The 17,535-nt window shown below is 40.0% G+C and overlaps 1 protein-coding gene across 1 annotated transcript; it reads left to right on the forward strand.

Annotated features, from left to right (window-relative positions):
- The first annotated feature begins 4,142 nt into the window (after window positions 1-4,142).
- On the forward strand, window positions 4,143-17,046 carry shisa9b (shisa family member 9b). Its single transcript, XM_034540078.1, has 4 exons — window positions 4,143-4,651; window positions 6,557-6,663; window positions 13,881-14,021; window positions 16,664-17,046. The coding sequence occupies exons 1-4, from the start codon at window positions 4,143-4,145 to the stop codon at window positions 17,044-17,046; spliced, it is 1,140 nt and encodes a 379-aa protein (XP_034395969.1).
- The last annotated feature ends 489 nt before the right edge of the window (window positions 17,047-17,535 follow it).

Here is a 17,535-nt window from a genome sequence, read left to right on the forward strand (position 1 = left end):
AGCCCCATCCACGAAGCAGAAGATTGGTGATTGCAGTCTATCGAATTGTCCTTGGGAAAGAAGCTGAACCCCAAATTACTACTGGAGGTTGTGCCACCGGTGGTGTGTTGTCTGTGTGTGTGTGTCTGCGTGTGTGTGTGTGTGTGTGTGTGTGTCAATGTTTATTGCTCCTGATGAGCAGGTAGCACCTTGTAGCCCGTCTCTGCATCAGTGTAGGAATGTGTGTGAGAAGGAGTGAAGGCTTGTGTTGTAAATGGTAAAGTGCAAAAATAAATACAGGCCATTTAAATATCAACATTGATATTCTTCTTTTTAATACTTCCGGCCAAAATGACCAACATAATATTTAATTTTTGTAAATGTATGAGAAAAGTTTACCCTGAGGCTCTGGTGTCACATGTGATCACTGTGTTCCCAAAGTTGTCCTGTGGAAATATGTCACTTTTTCCCATTTTAAAAACAAGACTTGAAAAGAGTTGAAAAATTAGCCCCAAATATGTTTGTATCTTATTTTCACTTGTTGTTTTTTTTGTTGCTGTTTTTGTACAAGGTGCGAAACCATATTATCCACATGATAAAGCTGTAAAGAATAAAAGTTGTGTTAACTTCACTGTATGATTCACGAACACGGTGACTCATCAACAACAGGGTGTCAATGACACCGAGCAGCCCCACAGCTAGAATACCAGCTGGTGCAACAGGAACCAAACTATAACAGGTTTGTGTCATTTGGCAGCTCATTACTTTTTTATTTATTTATTACAATCGGACATTAAAATGAAATGTCATCATCTGGAGTTTATCTGGTCCTAATAAAGCTGGAGTGTTTTGACTTTAACAGGAACTTTGAAGTTCCTTCTTCGGGGCGGGGGGTTGTGCAAATTATTTATAGTATACTTTAAAGAAGCACAAAGACGAGACAAGAAAAAGCTCCCCTGACGATTGTAAATAACCGTAGCCTCCCATGGCCAAGACGACAACATCAAACAAAAAAGAGTGAGATTTCTCAAGTGGCAGATGGTGAGCCTCCTTCCACTAATCCTAATTTTAGATTAAAAGGTTTCTCTAAAAATAAATAGCTGTCTTTTTTTTGTGCAGATCCATGCTCGTCAAGGCCCCTTCATCATCTGTTACTGTTTGTGAGTGGTCAGTGATTAATAGCTGAAGGTGCATCGTTGACACATTAACAGTGAATGAAATGAACATTGGAATAAAGTGCTCTGCGTATGATAACAGTAAATTTTGACAGGACATCTCTAGGGTTAACTAAACTCTAATCCAGAGCATAATGATTACATAAATAAATCTTACTGGCTGTAATAATATTCAGGGTTTATTTTCATTTCTAGAACAACAAGATTCGAGGCCTGTAAGTAGTGCACCAGTTGGTGTATGAGTCATTTACAAACCCAGGCTGAGTACATTTAAATGAAGCTGGACCAACACATTATCATTGTATGATGCTGTTGTGCTTACCTTCTATTTGATTTGACCCTTCTAAAGAATTGCAAAGATGAATCCTCTACAGAACTGTATCCTTGTTGGGAGTTTGTTTAGATTTCATTTGTCATATTGTATATCTTATTGTGTGGGGGAGGTGATAATAACAGAGGCCAGAAGGGCTAAAGCTTGAATTAAAACTGTTATACTTTAACATATTCTCATTATATTGACTTACAGAAAGTAATAACTTGTTAAGTGTGACCTTGAAACCATGAATTATAATGTAGAGCTGTTGTGATCCATTTTTTTCTATGAACCAAAGACGGATGTTCGGATGGACAGTCGTCATCTTTATCATCATCATCATCACTTCCCAGGTAGCCAAAATGACCTGGCCCAGATCCGGCTTAAGCGAGGCACGCCAGAAGAAAAGCGTCGGCCCGGTTGCCGATTCGCCATTAATGACGCCCAAGAATCAGGCCGAATACACATCCAATTTAGTGTGTGTGTGTGTTTGTGTGTGTGTGTGTGTGCTGTGGAACACTTGTTTAAGTGAGTTCAGCACCATCTACTGGTCTTTTTTTTTTGAGTTGCAGTCGCAATTTGATTTTAATGCAACTTCTTTCGAATGTTAAGGAAATGATTAGTCAAGAAAACCTCGTAAAGAGAGTCGTCTTTAATCTGACATCTTTGATTCCTCACGCTAGCCAAATAGTGTTCGTCAATTCAAGCATTATAACCAACCTGTAGGACAGAATAATTGGTTTGAGCTTTTATTTACTTTATGTCAAATAAGTTTGTGGTGTCACTGAAGATGCAGCTAAATGATGATAACACTTACGTTCACATGAAGGCTGGCAAGATGTCACCAGACTTTGGGTCGACGGGGACTGTGGCACACTCTGTCTTCTGTCATTGGTGCTGGTACAAGGTCAGAAGGAGGGTTTAGGCAGAGATAATGCTCAGAGAGAACGATTGTGGAAAGTGTTGTACTCAGTGGGAAGTGAAAATAATAAATAATGCACATAAGCAGAATTGTATTGTGAAATTATATACACCTACGTATATGTTCACTACCAGAAAAAAAAGCTCAATGAGAGGTTGTGATTGGTTGCTTTGCTAAGGTGTTTTTTTAGGCACCCAGATTACACACTTGAACTGAAAATAAATATTGTCTTACTTAAACTTGTTTAGTTATACTTGATCAATTTGTAGTAAATAAAGTGTGCCTTGTTTTTTGCTGATTTTTCACCTCACATTGTAAACTGTTACAAATACAATATAGTTTGTTGGTATATAGAATAGTCAGAATCTGTGTGTATATATAGCTTTCATCAATTTGTTTATCTTTACTTACGACTGAAAGCAGACTGACAAGACCTGTTGGTTGGAGTCGCTCAGGACTTGAAGGTGCAGACAGGGGAAGGTGGAGCATAATGTTTGGGGCAGTGCGATTGGGCGTTTTTTCGGGCTACTCCATGTCGCTTTCACTGTCGGAGTACCAAATTGTTGTGGTTCTGTTGAACAAAGGAACTTGTGTAAGGAATATAATGAATAACAAGAAGCTATATATGAATTTAGTGTTTATCTAACATGGGTGACTACAGGTTCCCTTTGTCTTAAAACAAAAACAAACAAAAAAAGTTACAGAGCTCAGTCATCGTGAACAGGTGCAAATACAAAAGTAATTCAAACCAAAGAGGACCTGGAATTAAAGGTAGTCACTGAACTGTATTGATGGCAGCAAAACTGTAGTCTGGAAAGACAGAAATGTCAAAAATGTTAGGCTAACAACAAAAATCTTGCGACTTGTATGACCTGGAAAAACAGTTTGTAATTGTAATATCTAAATGTTGTATCATGTGACATTGATATTACACAGTTTATACAATTCACAATACGTCTCTGAGCTCCGCTGGCTACCTGGGTTGTCTCAAGACAAACTGTGTCAAAACACACAGAATATTCTGAAATATGTCAGAAAGCAGATCAATGCCTTGTTACCCATGTGTGCCATTCTGCAATTAATTAATCTACAATTAATTCCAAACCTCAGTCAGAACATCTTAAGCACATTAAGCTTGAATCAAATGTTGTGTGTGTTTTTCTCTACTCGTTTTGGATCAATGATGTTTACAATTGTATGACTTAACACAATAAAAGCTCTCTCTCTCTCTCTCTCTCTCTCTCTCTCTCTCTCTCTCTCTCTCTCTCTCTCTCTCTCTCTCTCTCTCTCTCTCTCTCTCTCTCTCTCTCTCTCTCTCTCTCTCTCTCTCTCCCTCTCTCTCTCTCTCTCTCTCCCTCTCTCTCTCTCTCTCTCTCTCTCTCTCTCTCTCTCTCTCTCTCTCTCTCTCTCTCTCTCTCTCCCCCCCCCTCTCCTCTCTCTCAGCATCCTCAGAGTATACAGACAGGTGCACGCGCACACTCTTCAGTGATGCTCCCCCTCTCCAACTATTTACTACAGTAGACTGTCCTTTAGAACGAGCCCTACCTATATACAGTATATATATATATATTTGCATAATCGTTGTTTTTTTTTTCTTCTTCAATGAGAACAGGGCGAACTGTGCCTTTACGCATGGAAGTTGGAATCAGCCTAAATACATTTACGCATGGCAGTGTGTCGCCTCTTCGGAAGATGCGTCCGGGCTTGTGAGAGCTTCTCGGGGCGTCAAGAGCGGGGCACCAAGTGAGCAACGATGCGGGGCACTGAGCTGCTGCTCTGGTACTTTCTAGTGAAAGTGATGGTGTGCAACGCAGAGGGAGAGCCGGGTCAGACCGCCGACCACTTCATGCTGGTGACCGGCTTTAACGACTCGGAGGAAGGGGAGAGCGGGGTCACGGAGAGCCCGCATGTGGAGGACAAGTGCCGCGGCTACTACGACGTGATGGGCCAGTGGGATCCGCCGTTCGTGTGCCGGACGGGCAGCTACCTGTACTGCTGCGGCACCTGTGGCTTCAGGTTTTGCTGCGCGTTTAAGAGCTCGCGACTGGACCAGACCACCTGTAAGAACTACGACACGCCGCCGTGGATGATGACGGGAAGACCGCCGCCGAAAGTGGACGTTACGCTGGAAGCCGCGAAGGATAAAACGAACCTCATTGTGTACGTGATATGCGGGGTCGTGGCCATAATGGCACTGATAGGAATTTTCACCAAGCTCGGGTTGGAGAAGACGCACCGTCCGCACCGAGAAAACATGTCACGGTAGGTCATCAATACGCGTTTCTTACTCGCCCCTTGTGTGCAACAGGTACATGTTGTAAGATAACACCGTGGAACATCCACCTGGAGTTTTATAGCAACATGGACTCAGCCTTCTCCACTCCAGTTTAACCTCAATATCGTTAGTTTTATGTATAAGCCAGTAAGTCACACGCACAATTGTATCAGTGTTTCTGACAAAAGTTTTTTTTTTTTAAATATTCATTATATTGTCCTTTTATTTACATCTGTACATTTGTGCCTGCTCGAGTTAAAACGGTTTTGTTTTGTCCAACTAAAACTCATAAAGTGAAGGATGTCTCTATTGTTATCTTATTTTCAGTATGTTACAATTGAAACCAAGCACAAGGTCACAAGGTCAGCTGTAATGTTGCACCGTTTTGGTAAAAACATGCAAATCCAATTGTGTAATGTATTGTTAATTATTTGCTAAATGGTTTTTTATAACGTATAGTTATATACATATAATTTTTTTTAAAAGGCATGTGTGCCAACTTAAAAAATAAAATAATGTTATACAAGTAAAAAATGATTGCAGACATCCTTGTGAGCGCACACACACACACACACACTCTCTCTCTCTCTCTCTCTCTCTCTCTCCTCAAATACACTTCAGATATGCACACAAAGAGGGTTAATTACTCTCTTGCAGTCTACTCAAGGGACTGGTTTTGGGCTAGAAAACGTCTGTGTGAAGGACATGCTGTGTTCATTGTTGTCCTGGTAAAGAGTGTGTGTCTCCAGGCTAGTTTCCATCCTTTGCTTGCAACAAATGCACGTTGTTTAAGACACTGCACCATAACACGTTGTCATTTAGATGAGTTGGACTTCGCTAAAAGGACTTTTCTAGATGACGTTACTTGTAAACGTTTATCACAAGATACCTGGACAAGGGCAGACCAACAACTATCTGTGGACATGACAGTTCATTGCTTAACGTATAGTGAACTCCTAAATGGTTTTCGATATATTATTATAGATGACTTATATTATATATTATTATCCAGGTGACACGATAATGAAAACATGACTAGCCACAGCGGCTTCTCCGTATCTTGAAAGAAAATATTAGAAGCAGTTTGATCTCAACATGATGATGCCTGAGCCTGCTGACAGTATGTTGCTCCTTTAAGAGTTAACGTATTGTTTTGGCTGACCCCCAGTGGTTAAAGTGCTCCCCTTTCTGCAGTCCCCTATAGAAGTGTACTCTGGGTTAGCTCCGGTACATTCTGACATCACTGATTACGTTTGCATAAATACAAATATTCGGTGTTTTGCCCTCATTCCAAAAAAAGACAATATTCCTTTTCAGCGGTTAACGTTGCGAATGAAAATTAATATTCCACTAATATTCCTGTCTGCGTGCATTCTTGACCATTCCTCTTTCATTCCTTCACACACCTTTTTGAAAAGGTTGCCGTTGAAATATTTCGGCATATCCAAAAATCTGTTGATATCCAAGTCTTTCATAATGCTGAAAAGTAGTCGAGTTTCTCAAAGCAAGAGAAACATCACACAAAAGTGTGATTACAAAAAAGAGCTTGGTAAACAATAAGAGTGGCTTGTGGAAGAAAAAGCTACTTTACAACACTGCTAAGGACTAAAGATCAGAATATTAGAATATTCAATTATAACCCATTGTGGTGACTTTGACACCAGATACGTCAGTTGGTGTTCCTGCCTCCTGCTGTCTGTTTACCATAACCTTCCCCCAACCTTAACCAAGTACATAACTTCTGTAAACTTAGATATGGCGGATTTAAAAAATCCTCCTATCATTTGTTTTTTTAACTGTCACATGGCTTATTTCAGAGGACCCAAACAGTCCCTTTACTTTCACACGTAAGAATAAAATGTCCTGTCTGAGATTGTTCTTTATCTTTTTAGAGCTCTTGCACACGTTATCCGCCATCCCGCCTCAGAACATGCGGACGACATTGGACTTGGCCAGCACTATGAGAACATACAGACCAGACTCACAGTGAACAGCCTCCGTAAGTACTGAGCCCACAACATGTTACCGTGACATCACGCAGCCCCGAGCTACACACCTACATGTTACCGTGACATCACGCAGCCCCGAGCTACACACCTACATGTTACCGTGACATCACACAACCCCGAGCTACACACCTCCATCCATCCATCCATCCATCCATCCATCCATCCATCCATCCATCCATCCATCCATCCATCCATCCATCCATCCATCCATCCATCCATCCATCCATCCATCCATCCATCCATTTTCAATACCGCTTATCCTCATTAGGGTCGCGGGGCGCTGGAGCCTATCCCAGCTGACATAGGGCGAAGGCAGGGGACACCCTGGACAGGCCACCAGTCCATCGAGGGCACATGTAGGGACATACAACCATTCACTCTCACATTCACACCTATGGGCAATTTAGAGATCAATTAACCTGCAGCATGTCTTTGGACTGTGGGAGGAAGCCGGAGAGCCCGGAGAGAACCCACGCTGCCACGGGGAGAACATGCAAACTCCACACAGAAGGACCGCTCCGACCGGGAATGGAACCCGCGGCCCTCTTGCTGTGAGGCGACAGTGCTAGCCACTACACCACCGTGCAGCCCTACACACCTACATGTTACCGTTAAATCACGCAGCTACACACCTACATGTTACCGTGACATCACGTAGCTACACACCTACATGTTACCGTGACATCACACAGCCCCGAGCTACACACCTACATGTTACCGTGACATCACAAAGCCCCGAGCTACACACCTACATGTTACCGTGAGATCACAAAGCCCCGAGCTACACACCTACATGTTACCGTGACATCACAAAGCCCCGAGCTACACACCTACATGTTACCGTGACATCACACAGCCCCGAGCTACACACCTACATGTTACCGTGAGATCACAAAGCCCCGAGCTACACACCTACATGTTACCGTGAGATCACAAAGCCCTGAGCTACACACCTACATGTTACCGTGACATCACAAAGCCCCGAGCTACACACCTACATGTTACCGTGACATCACAAAGCCCCGAGCTACACACCTACATGTTACCGTGACATCACACAGCCCCGAGCTACACACCTACATGTTACCGTGACATCACAAAGCCCCGAGCTACACACCTACATGTTACCGTGACATCACACAGCCCCGAGCTACACACCTACATGTTACCGTAACATCACAAAGCCCCGAGCTACACACCTACATTTTACCGTGACATCACACAGCCCCGAGCTACACACCTACATGTTACCGTAACATCACAAAGCCCCGAGCTACACACCTACATGTTACCGTGACATCACGCAGCCCCGAGCTACACACCTACATGTTACCGTGACATCACACAGCCCCGAGTTGCATATATTTACTAATGCTGCTGCCAGAATTGCGCCACCACAACAAATTAAATAAGATACTCTTTAACTCAGAGGTTCTATTTGAAACAAATATAAACCTTGAATTGTGAGCCCTGTTTATTTACATGCCCGTCCTGAAATAGCTGAAGTGGTAGAAGGAAAAAAAAGGTCCTTCCACAATCCTGCAGGGCTGGTGAAGCAATTAGTCATGCCCTCAGCAATCATTTAACATATACACTCATTACCACCAACAACCTCGAGCTCGGCTTCTCAGAAAATACTTATAGTATACTTATAGTATGCCACAGCCTCACACATTATATCACTCTCGCTCTTTAGTTCATCAACATCAACACAGACACACACCCGCATAGAAATGTACCGAAAGAAAAAGGTTTTTATTCATGCTAACCTGCGAAATGCCCCCAGTAATTATGGCAAATGCCATCTCACATTAAAAAAGACACAGTCAAGCAGTATTTGTACGGTTGTATTCTTTCTTTTATAAACACCTGCTCTAGATAAGTAACTGACGTTTAAAAGGAAATGCTAAATTATTTGGCTCAATTGAGGATAAACTCTCTAGACACTGATTGTCCAATGAAGTATAGTGAAATGTACTGGACATCCTTAACATTAGGAGTTAGATTCCAATGAATCAATCAAAAATCAAGCCAGGTAATGAATTCAGTTACATTATAAAAATAAAAATAATGATTTACATGATGTCGTGATTTTCCTTAATCTGGACGCTTCTCCCTTCAGGCAGATGCAAATCAATACCAGTGATTATTCTTTTGCTATGGAAGGCCAGAAGTTAGCATGTTCACAGTACAGTGGGTGATCTCACTGATTAGCTGGGAAGGTTTGCTAATTAGTGAAAACACTAATTACACCTTACACCTGCTATTGTATCCGGGGAATGTATATCCGTTGGTTACTAAAAGGTTATGTAGCGAAACGCAGACACAGAGAGTGTGCTGTTTAACGTAAACCTCAAGGTGATCTTTTAACATGGCTGCCACGAGGCCGTGGCGCTTTGTGTCACCTTACCTCACATGTGACTATCCCATCTCATTCACTATAAATACCACTGAAGTGACAAATGTGATTTTCCATCAAGCATAAATAACCGCAGACATTTAAAAGGTGATCTAGTTCAGGAGCTAGATGTCTAGATGTGTTTGGGGTGTCAGCGGTGACATGATAATAATGAATGGGTGCTTTCTGTCTTGCCTCCTCTTAATAATTATCTATGTTACAAACCAGCCAACATGTGAGGACAGAGATATACTTTCCTTGGTATACTATGCACAGTTGTATACTATGTTATTCTGCCTGTATTATGTGAAGGAACAAAAACATGCCTGTTACAACAAAGCTGACATTACACAAACTGGAGGGGAATACTCTGAGGAACTTGTGTCCCGATACAGTAAAGTTTGAGAAATACAGTTATGTCTGACCATCATTATGCATTTATTTTTACCCAAGTCTGTCATCTCATCTGTAGTATTTTTTCTATCCTTCACCAGGAGATAATGAGATCGGTTGCGTGCGTGTGTGTGTGTGTGTGTGTGTGTGTGTGTGCGTGTGTGTGTGCGTGTGCGCGTGGGTGTGTGTGTGTGTGCTGCAAAAAACTGCATCATATTTTAGGTGTTCATTCATGGCTCCACGCTCCAAGTTGAATGTTTGCTTTTTAATTCATATTGTACGACACTGAAGACAATATCGTCGCCCTCCCGTTTGTTGGGTGACCTTAGACAGCGAGAGCCACGACGACTGTATCTCACTGAGATATATGGGAGACACTCTGTGTCGTCGGGCTGGCAACAGCACAGGAATGATTGTTGGGTTCTTGACAGCAATTCTTACAAGGTTACAAGAGGTGAGGTGATATATTCTGCCACATGGATCAGTCCTGGACTTGCCCTCTCCAGCTGCGCTTTCGAGAGGCAGGTATGACAAAGGCTATAACAGTCAGTGTGTATCACGGAGAGCGGTGCAAATCAGTATTTGAAATGCTCCAGAAGAATGCCCCTGTTCCTCATATTGCCTGTCAAAGATAACACAAATCTGTTATCTCTCCTTCTCCCCCAGACACCAGTAAGACAGTGTTAGATATGGCATCACATGAAAATAAAGTATTTTGTGGGTTCTTTTAAAAAGTTTCACACTTTGCAATATGTTTTATATGAAATAATTCAACACTTAAAATCCTGTCCACAAATTACTCAAACCAATTATTCTTGCCATATTAATAATATGGTTAATATATACAGTGTGCCTGAAAATATGTTTAATCAAATGTGCACATACGTCTTAAGTTTAATAGTTATGAATAATGCAGAGGTACAATATAAACAAAGTGTTTGAGTTCCATGAGTCAGAAATTGAAAGATATTGACATAACACAATATCACTAACTTGAAAGTAGGCTGCCTGTAAATAAGAGCGCCCTTCTCCTTGCACCATTTATTTTAGGGCATACAGCTCCCAAAATACTCTCCTAAATCTTTTATGAGTTCCAGGGTGGTGTCTGTGTCTGGAGTGTTAACGCGCTTATTTCCCGTAACAACCATGGAGTCTTTAACCTTACAAGTCTCCAGAAGTGGCCTACTTTCTTCCAGCAGCCGACATGAAAGCGGTGACTTTGACAACAGTACAAGCTCACATTACACTCAGTCAACAGCACAACGTCGGATACACAATAAAGAGGGAGAAAAAACAAGTACGTACACCACCACCTCGGTTTAAACCGAGTGTGGTGTCCTAATAATAGCAAAGTTGCAGCAAATATTTACAAAAGCGCCGTCCTCATTTATTAACTGCAGCGAAATCTTAGACTACGTATAAAAGGAAATCTGGGCTACCCGAGACTCTCAAGAGAGGCTCAAAAAGTAACTGGATGACATAATAGATATATAATAATTTGCTCACAGGGATTCAGTGATCGATAACTATTTAACCTTCGGTGGGCTTCTATCTTTAAGGGGAACAACTCTGACTAAAGTATCAGATCTAACGCTATATGCAATGTAGGATTTCCTAAAAAAAAAATCTATATTAATCATGTATTATCGAGGTTGAATAAATTCCAAGTGAAGTACATTCAATGTATTCATTTAACTTTTAGCTGGAACAAGATCACATTGAATGAGAGCATGTGTGCATGGCCCACTTACCAGGAATTGTATGAAACTGAAACAGGTCAACGAGCCCTGAAGAACCTGGCGAGGCAGAACCTGCCCCGTTTCACTTTTGGAGAATCTGGTTACTTTTGTCGGTAGAGCATTCGTTAAAGATTTAATGATGATGCTGTGCTGTCTTTCTCAACGACCATGTTTTAATAAGGCATTCAATAAAACGGGATAATGCAGGAGCTTGTAATAAACCAGCGTTATTATTATTATTATTATTATTATTATTATTATAAGGAGACTTCAAATAACCTCAAAATCAAGACACGGTGGAAGGAAAGAATTGTCCTCTGCATCATTTCACTAGACAACATTAACACTTTGAGACTTCCCAAAATTAATTAGCACAGTGATAATGTTTCTCGCTGACCAGCGGGGAATAAGAGCCTAATTAACCTATTTTTCTGTATTAATGATCTGTTTTTATCAGACACATTCTAGACCAAGGACTAGTGGACACCCCACAATTTAAAAGTTTATCAACTTTAACCATTAACAAAAGCAGTGAGGAGTTGATGGACATCTTTTCATGTTCATATTCAAGTTACAGGCACCAGACTCACAGTGGATTACTACTGGAAACTCTTCTGAGCCAGGTTACCTAAAAAAAAAAAAGCATTTGCATCATGACAAATAACCTATAATGAGCGACAAAGAATGGATCGTGGCCGCTGAGAGCGCCGTGGAACCGCCATCTGCCCCGTCTCAAGGTCCCATTCACCAGAGATATTGCATTCATGATATTACAGCGTCAACACACCCATGAGGTTTTGCAGCTAAGGGCCATTTTCCCTTTTATTGCATGTAATTGCAGTCATACAAGCGGCAAAGCATAAACGTGCTTTTGCTATTATTGGGCCCAGAGTCTGCCTGAGCCAGAAGCCCGTCGAGTCGGGCCAGAATCGGGCCATATGGACCGGGCTCTGGCTCATTTACCTTCTCTCCTTTCCATGTGAATGAATACAATAAGGAAAATATGATTACATTTTCTCACTTTAAGAGGTTGTTGACATTTTTTTGTGCATTGAATACCTATACGGTAGCATTACTTCTTAAAATGTATTTTGTTTGCATGTATTTTCTAAAGTGTTTTTGGACATTTATTTTTCATGTCACAACTGTCACTGCATCCTGTCACTGTATCCCACAATAAATGATTTAAAGTGGACACCCCTTATGAATAAGCTTCAGTTAACTCTCTGAAGACGTCAATCATGTCACTCTAACTGCATGTTATTAGCGCTGATCTTTCTGAATTGGACTCTTTTGGCAATATATATATATATATATATATATATATATCGAATATGGATACATTTGGCGAGAAAATCGTCCCCTTTTGCTGCAAAAAAAAAAAAAAAAAAAAAAAAAAAAAAAAAAAAATATATATATATATATATATATATGTGTGTATAGATTGTATACACATATATATGTATATTTTTGCAGAAAAAGGGGACGATTTTCTCCCCAAACGTATGCATATTATCCGATGTAAATGCATGCAAACAGCACAGGAGCACAGAGAGCTCGGTTACAGGGTTTCATTTGGTCTCATGAGCAAAGGTTTAGCGGTCGCTAAACACGTGCAATACTTTTGTGAATTCACAACCTCATTAAAACACAACTATAATTGTGACTTTGTAAGAGGTCAAGCTGAAAATCAGCAAGTATTTAATGATCTATATGCATCAAGTAGTGGCCTATAAACCTGTTGATATCTCTACTATATATATATATATATATATATATATATATATATATATATATATATATATATATATATATATATATTAAACACACAGCACTGTCTTCAAATCGTCCGCCCGTGAATTGGTACATTCTACCAACCAGAGAAAAGACACTGTGAACATCTGTTTGCTCTGCGCTGCCAGGAGGCAGGGGGCCAGTCTCGTTGCTGTGCACCCCTTAATTTACCAGATGTCTCCTGAAGGATTAGTACAGTTTCACAAAGAGCAGTCATGACTGTCTCCAGCTGGGCCCCCAGAAAAGTGTACTTACGGGAAAGTGACACGACCAAGTCACAGCAACAATTATTCTAAATTCACGTTTCACATCCATCCATCAAGATCGTTTATATTTTGGCATCATATAACCATAACTTTACTCGGATGAAATAAATCATTGTAATTTCTATGTTTTTTTAAAGATATAAATAATGATTATTTATTTTGTATAAGCTAATATGCTGTATACACATTTGAACATATTACTTCAGCAATTAAAGGGAATTAGGGCAGAGCCAAATAGTCAATATCTTTTCTATCTGTCCCCATATAGGTCATTTCAGATCTTGATTACGACATAGCAGGTTTTCTGATTATTAAATAAATAGTCTATATGAAATAACCACATCGTAAAGCCTATTTTTGTATACTCGTGTATGAATTAAGTACTTGGCCAATTAAAAGTACTAATTTTAGTAGAAACATTTGTGCAAAATGAAATTTGTTCTTGTTCTTTTCAATTTAAACAACGTAATTGTGTATCACGATATTTCAATATATGATTTCATCACAAATACGATTCCATTGAAAGATAATAAATCATCACATTGAATTATCGCACGGTCCTTAAAGGGAAATCAGGGTTTTCTTTGCATTAAGAATTTGCATTTTCCCTCCTTTAGACAGCAACCAGATGAACAACGTGGCTCAAGCTTCAACTTTGATAACACAGCTTTACCCTGCTGTGGGACAGATAACCAGCCCCTATGACCAGCAGAAGCCTGTCAAGGATCTCAACAAGTACGCCACGCTGAAGGCTGTGGGTAAGGTTTCATCTAATTGGGTAGCACATTACATCCTCTATAAATGGAACGAGCATGATTAATCACGGTTGAACATATGAGAAAGAGCCTAAAGGTTTAATTTAGTCAACGTATATATATATATATATATATATACAGTATTTATACACATTGTTCGATATATATATATGTATATATACACAGACATTAGTATATATACATTATATATATACACATATATACACATTGCTCTATATATATATATATATATATATATGTATATATACACACACATTAGTATATATACATTATATATATATATATATATACACATATATACACACACACATTAGAGGAATAACAAAACAAAAAATATATATATATATATATATATATATATATATATATATATATATGTATATAGATTATATGCACATATGTGTAGATTTTCTTCATATATATATTATTTCATATCTCCTTTCTGAATCCGGTTGACACAACACATGTTGTTAGACTTGTACTTCAAAATGATATTTTTCTTTAAATATAAGCCTAGTTTTCAATCTCCATCGAATCTCTGGCTAAAAGAACGCGTCATCAGATAATCCGAAGTCCATCAATGCCAACTGAAAGTGTATTTAAAGAGTTTGTTTTTCCTTCTAATTTTGGAAAGCCTGCAGCCAGTGTCTGGCCAAACAGCATTTCAATCAAGAAATAACTTTAAATGCCAAAATAGTATGTAGTAGATGTGAGCTTATTAAAATACTGATGTCAGCCAACAAGTGATGCTGACAGTCTATATGTTAACGTGGAGTGGAGCACATATAGTCAGGCAACATTTAAAGTTATCTTTGTAATATTAAATCCTAAAGAATGTGTTTACACTTCGACTTATCTCATAAAGTGAAAAACAAGATTTCAGTCGGATTCAAAGTAATTTATTTTTCCACCGCTTTTTATATATCATAATACAATCATCAAATTTCCATTTCAAAGAACATATAGTTTTACCTCTATTTTAGCCAACACTCATCTTTTTGCCTGGGCGCTTCGCTTTGAAGAGTTAGCAAAGAAAAAAAGAATATGCACTATAAATAACTGTATTTGTGGATCTGTATTTGCCGCTATTTAGCACAGTGAAATAGGAGTTTATTTATAGATGAATCAATTATTATCTGTGATGGACAGGGAGACAGCTCAGTGTGCATGTGTTGTAGGTCCAATCACACAAAACAGCTCTTTGTGATTCACACGAGCAGCTGAAGCTTCTCCGCCCTAATCCGCTGAAGTGCCGTCAAAAACAAACCGATCATTAGGGAAAATAAAAATAGAGCAAACCGTATAGCTAATGAGAATGGCGACAGGAGACAATCAGGAGCAATCAAAACACAAATGAGTTGGGGAGTGGCGATGAGATGCAACTGTAGTACTGTACACGGGGAGCCTCCGTGGTCGTGACATGCGTGTTCATCTACGAACACTGATGTTGGGTTTCACTGCGTTAGCTGCTGTAAAGAATACGCTGCTCATCACGACATCGCTTTCCTGATGATGAGGAGACCACATTAAAAGGTTATCTGAGGGATATTTCTTTTCTTTTCTTTTTTTGAAGTATGAAATGTTAGAAAAGGCTTATGCTGGAGTTTGTGTACGTCTGAACCACCGCAGTGGTTTTATAAGCAAATTGCAGCAGCTGATTATGGCAAGACGAATGCCAGAAGACATGATACAGTGATCTGCTGGCAAATCACCTCGGCCCTATGGAGTTCTGCTGCTGCATTGAAATATTCCCAAAAAGTATCACATTTTATTTTCACCCAATAACGATGACCCATTCTCGTCAAAAAGGTCTAAAATACAACAAGTCAGGGGTTAACTAATGTAGACCGGGACCAAGCTGGGCTCTGAGAGGTTGTCTCCACATGAGCCGTGATATGATTGGACCAAACCCTGCAAGCTCGATACCATATTGAATGTTTATGATAACCCCAGGAAGGCACAATGTTAAACTATATATTTAGGCATGATCTGACTTCCTGCAACCGGTTTTGTAAAGCTTCCACAATTTAGTAAACACGATTAGCATTCTCCACTGCAGTACTGTGCACCAAGGGTGTAATTTCCACTGGGGATGGGGAAACATGTCATGTCATTACATCGTGACATGTTAATGAGTGGTGCCGCCAGTGCCTAGCAGACTTCCTATGCCCTGGGTCTTGCCTCTCAGGCTGCCCTAACTTGTTGGTAGAGGACTTAATGCAGCCAAATTGAATACCTGCAGACACTCACAAGGCAGATAAAGTAGTTCCACTTCCTCTGCATGATAACAAAATGTATTTACTGTTGATATTCTCCTAAAAATATGCTTGCATAAAACATCATTTAAAGAAAAGACAGTAAGGGCAGTTCCTTGGAAGTGTTACTGCATTAACAATATAGCAAAGGTTAGAATTCTATTTTTGTGACAGTAATACCCTATTTTAATAAGTTATTGTGATGCTTGGTGATATAAGGTTGGAATAGTTCTCTCTGTTTTTAGCAAAACAAAATTGAACTTCACGTCTATTTTCATCTGCATGTCTAGCTCTGCACTAAGGACACAATGCAATGGCAAATTCAGGGGAAATGACAACGAATTCATGTTGTTTATCTGTATTTGGTAGCAGAGAAAGCTAATGACAGCTTCTACAGCAACCGGCAGCAAGTGATGGAGATGACAACCAAGGGAAGTCTTCCCATGGAAGCTATGGATATGGAGCCGGAGCCGAGTAACCCGTACAGCCCACCCAGACAGGCGTCTGCAAAGCAGAATTCACACAAGTACAAAAGCCCCAAGAGCCACAGCTCCCAGTCGCCGCCCTACGGCTCCAACACTGCTGCCAGCCCGGGGATGCTGAGATCCTGGGAGAGCAGGAACATGCTGGGACTCCGACAGAGCTACGGCCCAAAGAAACTCTGCTTCATCGAGAAGGAGCTGCACACCACTCGCTACATGCCTCCACAGCCGTACTTTATCACCAACAGCAAGACAGAAGTGACAGTATGAGGGAAAAAGTAGCAGCTGAGTGTTGAATTAAAATCAGCATGGACTATATAGTGTGTGCAGTTGTTGCATGTGATGGGCAGCATTAAAGATGCCACGTAAAAAAAGTGAAGTGTACTGTTACAGGACTTGGTGTCAATCACAGTGATGAATATGTTGTCAGCGATATTCATATAATCCAACTCCTAAAACACAAACGTTACATAACTCACTTATAACAGACTTGTGACACATACAATGCTATAGTCAGTAGATACTGAGATATTAATGGACCTTAACATTTAAGTATATTATGTACTTTCGAATCAATCAACATTGTGTAAATGACCAAATTGCGTTCTTATACAACTAAACTGATTTCTCAATTAGATTTCAAGGGAAACATATTCACTCGTGGATAATGGTTGCAGTTTTAAACACATGGAAATTAAAACAAAACGCAATGAAACTACTTGGGTATGTTTAGTAAAACAGTCAACATTTGACCAAATC

The sequence above is a fragment of the Cyclopterus lumpus genome, chromosome 8 (genome assembly GCF_009769545.1).
Source record: "Cyclopterus lumpus isolate fCycLum1 chromosome 8, fCycLum1.pri, whole genome shotgun sequence".
NCBI classification, from domain to species: domain Eukaryota; kingdom Metazoa; phylum Chordata; class Actinopteri; order Perciformes; family Cyclopteridae; genus Cyclopterus; species Cyclopterus lumpus.

What these genes read in the sequence shown, in the direction of transcription:
- shisa9b (XM_034540078.1), top strand. Translation starts at nt 4,143, where the DNA reads ATGCGGGGCACTGAGCTGCTGCTCTGGTACTTTCTAGTGAAAGTGATG. An exon ending in CACCGAGAAAACATGTCACG is followed by an intron (nt 4,652 to 6,556) that starts GTAGGTCATCAA and finishes TTATCTTTTTAG; the next exon opens with AGCTCTTGCACACGTTATCC. An exon ending in ACTCACAGTGAACAGCCTCC is followed by an intron (nt 6,664 to 13,880) that starts GTAAGTACTGAG and finishes TCCCTCCTTTAG; the next exon opens with ACAGCAACCAGATGAACAAC.